This window comes from Rhipicephalus sanguineus, chromosome 10 (genome assembly GCF_013339695.2).
Source record: "Rhipicephalus sanguineus isolate Rsan-2018 chromosome 10, BIME_Rsan_1.4, whole genome shotgun sequence".
NCBI classification, from domain to species: Eukaryota; Metazoa; Arthropoda; class Arachnida; order Ixodida; family Ixodidae; genus Rhipicephalus; species Rhipicephalus sanguineus.
Genome location: NC_051185.1, coordinates 27,350,934 through 27,356,933, shown reverse-complemented (window position 1 = coordinate 27,356,933; position 6,000 = coordinate 27,350,934). Strand labels below are relative to the sequence as shown.

The 6,000-nt window shown below is 51.9% G+C and overlaps 1 protein-coding gene across 1 annotated transcript; it reads left to right on the top strand.

Annotated features, from left to right (window-relative positions):
- The first annotated feature begins 1,606 nt into the window (after positions 1–1,606).
- Positions 1,607–3,144, top strand: LOC119372606 (uncharacterized). Its single transcript, XM_037643083.2, has one exon. It carries the CDS (start codon positions 1,732–1,734, stop codon positions 2,893–2,895), a length of 1,164 nt encoding a protein of 387 aa, XP_037499011.1. The 5' UTR covers positions 1,607–1,731; the 3' UTR covers positions 2,896–3,144.
- The last annotated feature ends 2,856 nt before the right edge of the window (positions 3,145–6,000 follow it).

Here is a 6,000-nt window from a genome sequence, read left to right as displayed (position 1 = left end):
AAAGTGGTCCACCGCCAGGTTGCGGGAGACGGGTCGCCGGCACTTGCAGCACTTTACCTTTCCACCACCGCACCGAGTCAGGTGATTTGCGAGCTCGGACAGCTTGCCGGAGAAGCCGCACGCTTGGGATCCTACCGAGCAGACGATGCGGCGTTGCTCGAGTTCGCACCACTCGGTGGTCATCTGGTGAACGTCAGAGTCGGTGAACTTCTCATCATCGAATGGGCAGTAGAAATGCTTTCCACACAGTAGCTGAGCCTTGCAGCTCTCGCAGAAGACGTGGCCGCACGGCAGTAGCGCCGTTCGGCAAGGCAACAGTCCGCAGAAGCCGCAGAGCCGGGCGGCGGGCATCGGCTCGGCGAAGGTGACTCGACGCATCTCGAGGAACTCGCCGAACCCGGTCAGGGTGTACTTCCAGCTGGAGCCAGTGCCACGTCGTAGGTCCGTCATTACCACGCGATCGATAGCTGTTAAAACGTTGAGCTAACGAGAAGCTTCGGCGCGTGACTGTCACTCCGGTAACACAAAGGTCGAGCGTCCGAATGCAAGTGTCGAGACAGGATGGGGCGAGGTATATAAGGAGCTTGCATGTGACGTCACTCCTATCTGTCAGACCGTTTTGCGCGGTGGCCATGATCAGAAACCACTGCGACGACCGTGGCTATACGACACACGCTTGCACCAGTGCAGATTCTTCTCCGCTGATCGACGTTGAAACAGCTCCTGACGAAGTCACTACAAAATCGCAACTGTGATCGAGCTGACTGATGAAAGGCTGACTACGAGACGACTCCGCAAAAATACGTACTTTTCTTAGGTTTCACGAGCGAAAATCACGACATGAGTATGACGCGTGCCGTATATATGGCGAACTCCAAATTAGTTTAGACAAGATGGTTTCTTTAACATACACCGGAGTTTAAGCACACAAGCGTTCTTGCACTTTACTCCCACTAAAACACAGTCGCCGTGAAAGGGAATCGAACCTACGTCCTCAAGCTTAGCTGCGCACTGCCGCTGCGCCTTAGCCGCTAAACTATATACCACGGCAGGTGATGAACACACTTCTACTTGGAGATATAGCCTGAAACATTTCCTTACTTCTAAACCTCTCGGCGTGTTCGCTGCAATATGTATTGTCAGCAGCTGTTTCATTGTCGATCAGGGCAAAAAAGATAGATATAGACCAATTTTTTCATGATGACCTCGGAGACGTTAGCCTGGTTCATCACCTAGCTTGCTTCTCTATGCAGGTGTCAGGTGTTAACTACAGTATGTGCACAATTGTCCTGTGTGATTCTTCTCGTTATGGCGCAGAGGAACAGATTCTAAACACAGCACTACCAAGGGTGTCCGCAGAACTTTTTGCAGCGGGGCGCATTCGCAGCGGAGCATTGGGGAGGGGGGGAGGGAGGTATTTTGAGGATTACACACGTCATCGAAACTTTATCTGCATTAGTGCAAGCGTGTGTCGTATATAGTCATGGCCGTCGCAGTGGTTTCTGGTCATATCTACCGCGCAAAACGAGCCGACAGAGAGCAGTGACGTCACACGCAAGCTACTTGTATACCTTGCACCCTCCTGCCTCGACAGTGCTTTCGCCCAACTCGACGTCGCACACTGGAACATTGTGTTGCTTAAGCGACAGTCACGCGCTGAAGCTTCTCGTTCGCTCGACGTTTTCCCAGTCCGAGTCCGCCTGATTCCGCATCCTTGTCTCACGCGTGGTCATGACGGACCTACAACGTGCCACTGTGTCCGGCTGGACGTACACGCTGACCGGGTTCGGCGAGTTCCTCGAGATGCGTCGTGTCGCATTCGCCGAGCCGATGCCAGCCACCTGCCTCTGCGGCGTCTGTGGCGTACTGACTCGCCGTACTGCGCTACTGCCGTGCGGCCACGTCTTCTGCGAGAGCTGCAAGTCTCAGCTGCCGCGAGGAAACGACCGCTGCTGCCCATTCGACGGGAAGAAGTTCGCCGACTCGGACATTCAGCGGATCGAGCTGTGCGAGCTGGAGCAACGCCGCGTCGTGTGCTCGGCCTCCCGAGTATGCGGATTCTCCGGCAAACTGTCCGAGCTCGCGGATCACCTGACTCAGTGCGGCGGCGGAAAGGTGAAGTGCCGCAAGTGCCAGCGATCCGTCTTCCGCGGCCATGCCGTGAATCACTATCGCAGCTGCACCGGCCCCCTGCATGCGGCGAACGCTGAAGCGGCCGCCAAGGCAGATGAGATGGCGGACGTCGAGAAGAGCGCGCGGGAGCTGATGTTTATTAAAGGCGTTGACTTGGAAGCCGTGTTCAGCCGCTTTACGAACACTTTGGCAGACAAGATAGCCAGTCTCGAGCGTCAGTTAGTCGAAGCGCAGAAGAGGTCCAACAGCAATCGGCAGCCGGCAGTCCCTACTGAGAAGGAGGCGGCGGTTATCCAGGGACCGTACCGCGCTGCTTCCAGAGCAGGCGTTCTGATCACCACGTGCAAGTTCGCCAATGTCTGCGCAGCGCTCGACTCTCTAAACGAGAACAAAACGCAAATAGTGAAACCAACTGCTACGTATTCGCTGGGAGGTTATACCTTCTGCCTCGCGTGCAAGTTCTCCAAGAATGGAAGAGAGATCAACGCGGATTTCGCTCTCTTTTTGCGCGACGGTGAGTGGGATAGTTACGTGGAGTGGCCTTTCAAAAAGAAAGTTACACTGATTATGATGCACCCCAAGGACGCAGAAAAAGACGTCCGCTTGCCGGTAACCATGGCGGAACACGATATGGTGAAGAAACCCTATGTTGGCTCTTGGAACACGAGCTGCTTTGCAGACAGTTATAAGAACTGGAAGGACATTGAACTTCATGGTTATGTCGATAGAGGTGCCCTCTATGTAAACGTTGAGTTCGAATAAATTCCTCGTGCGCGTATGTGCTCCCTTGCGCCCTTTGTCTGTCGTCCCTAAATTTGTGGAAATGGACAAGTTTTTGATTGCGATTCGCATCACGCTGAAGCGCAGGAGACATGTTCGTTAGACAAATCGGCTTTCGTGAGTTCATGCAGAGCTCCAACATGGTGCCGATCGAACGTTTACTTACGTTCGTAACATTGCGTTTCTGGTTGTGTAATAAACTGCATCAGGATGGCAGACTGGACGAGTCGGTTGAAATGCATGGTACAGCGATAAGCACTATAAGGGTGAACACGCGAGCGCGTGGCCGACGGCACTGTCAGCGCCGCGTAAGAGCCATCGTTGGAAACATTGCAGATGCGCAGCATGTGCTCTGCGATACACTCTTTCCACCGCGCGCACACGTCATGGATACGCTTCTCTGCGCGCGATGGACAGATCATTTCGTAGAACGCATGATGCGCATGCGCGATGTTTACAGCGATGACCGTTTCACCGCGCTGACAGTGCCGTCGGCCACGCGCTCGCGTGTTCACCCTAACAGTGCTCATCGCTGTACCTGAACAACAGCGCAAAAGACTGCACCAAGAAGTGTGTCTTCTCTTTCGTGGTCCCGTCTCTTGCGCTGTTGTTGAAGTACCATGGTTCTGTATTTACTGCTGTGCGTAGCTTCTAAAGCGACCTCATTTGCTTGTTCATGGTTGAATCCCGTTAAACCGTTCATTTCGGCCCTGTTTGCCGTAATTTTACGCTAAACGCGTAGCGTAGCGTTTCTTTTGCCACCTCGCGGGTACATTGAACGAAACGTTTTTTTTTTTTGCAGGTCGAACCGTTTCGCCCACGTGACTATTGCGACGACGTCACCGTCTACGTCACTGACGACGCGTCACGTTATTGTCGGGCGAGTTTTCCAGGCTTTCCGTGCGAAGCCAACCGATTGGCCCTAGTGGCGCAGCGGTTAACGTGTCGTGCTCGAAACTGCGAGGACATTGGTTCGAACCTCGCTGCTGTGCCGTTTTTAGGGGCGAAGCTCCTTAAAGCGGCACCCGTTCGTCCCCGTCGTAGTGCGTAACCAGTCTTAACGCTAGTACCAGATCTTGACCTCCAAGGTGGTGCCGGTGGGCGATTTCTCCTGTGCGTTGTTGAACAATAAAAAATTCGCAGCGTGCGCGTTAACTAAAAGCCGAATTCTTCTGTCTCTCATTCCCCATTAGCAGCCATTGGCATGTTCCAGTAGGAAACGTTAGTAGAAGTGTTAGCTAAAGGCCGACTTCTTCTGTCTCTCATTCCCATTAGCAGCCATTGTTTACCTCCAAGGTAGTGCCTGGTGAGATTTCTCCTGTGTGTGAATAAACAATAAAAATTTTGTTCAAAACGCCGTTGATTGATGAAATAAACCAACGAAAGACGCCAGATATTTTCTAAACGCAAAACGAAAAGACGACAGATGTTTCTAAAGCAAAACGAAAAGACGCCAGCTGCTTAACGAAAGACGCGAGATGTTCCTCCTCTCCTACGGTCCCCCTAGCGTCGCGAGGCAGCGTCGCGGCAGCGTCTTAATTGAAAAAATCGACCGCTCGCGCTGCACAACCGTTCACTGACCACCCCGTATATATAGGCACTGGATTTTGACCTCCAAGGTAGTGCGTGTGTGCGATTTCTCCTGTGCGTGATTAAACAATGAAAATTCACAGCGTACATGTAAAATTAAAGTGAGCTGCAAGTCGTCATAACTCTCATCGAACCTTTAGTATAAACGCGCCCGATCTCACGTCGGTGATGATGTACTGGGCAGAATTCACGGAAGATTCACGGTTTACCGATGGACCTCCGCAGCTTCGCCCACTCATCATCATTCACTCCGTGGATATGCTGTGATTTTTTTTTCTTTTTTTTTTCTTTTTGTTCCGGCAGGGTATTGTTTGGTGTTGCATTAGTCTGTTACCAGACTGAGAAGCGCGAAGCGGCTCGTGGGGTACGTGCGCCCCAGTGACACGGGCACACCACGGACGCTGGCACGGACGGGCGCCTGCCCCGAAGGGGCAGGCGCGCGGGCTAGACAGCGCGTGGCCGCGACAGCGGCCAGTAGCGCGTGACGGAGACCCTGCCAACCGGCCATTGAGCGTTAGCGAAATGGCCGCACTCGCGAAGCGAGGGCGAAGCCACGATTAGTTTTCCGCGCCCGAAGGGCGCAGAGGGCCTTCACTGAGCAACAGGAAAATGGCCCTTTAAAGTGACGGTGACGGCGCCATGATCGAAAATCCCTAGACGACGCGTCGTCAGTGACGTAGACGTTGACGTCGTCGCGATAGTCACGTGGGCGAAACAGTTCGACCTGCAAAAAAACCGTCCCACATTGAACGACCAGCCGAGTAGAATACCGAGCGACGTCACATCAGACACACGCGAGTGACATCATGCATTAGCGAGTGACGTCACAGACAAGATATCAAGAATGTTCCGACACTGGGATTAGAACTTTCGGCCCGAGGGGCCGACGAATTGATAGATAAGGCTGTATACCCGTCTTCTTCGCAGCGCCCCCCCCCCCTTAAATCCAGTGACAACGGAGCGGAGAAAGACAAAAACAAGCTCACTGGCCGATTCTTCAGTCCGGGCTGCCCTTGATGGACCAATAATTTCGGTACTCCCAGAAGTAAAATACATAGTAGTGATCATATATCGAAAATTAGCAATTTGTACAGATATGATGGAAACTATAACTAAATGGACAGAATATCAGCACCTTAAATTTCCATGGAAACCTCAGTGGAGTCAGTCTAGAAAGTTTGAAGTTATTATTACCAAATTTCGATGCCGTGTGCCCCCATTAAACTTATATTTACACAGAGCTGGTCTGGCGATATCACCCCTTTGCCCATTTTGCAAAGAAACAGAATCTATTGAACATTATTTTATATCATGTCGCAAGTATTCAATAATCAGGAAAAGACTTCTGATTATTCCGTTTTCGACGATAGGTTTAACTGCAGAAACTGTTCTAAATTTCGGTGCCTCTGTTTTGGGACATTGCCACAGAGATGTTTTTGATGCTGCATATAATTTCGTTCTAGCCACTAAACGTATTCCAACATAATGTCTACTTTA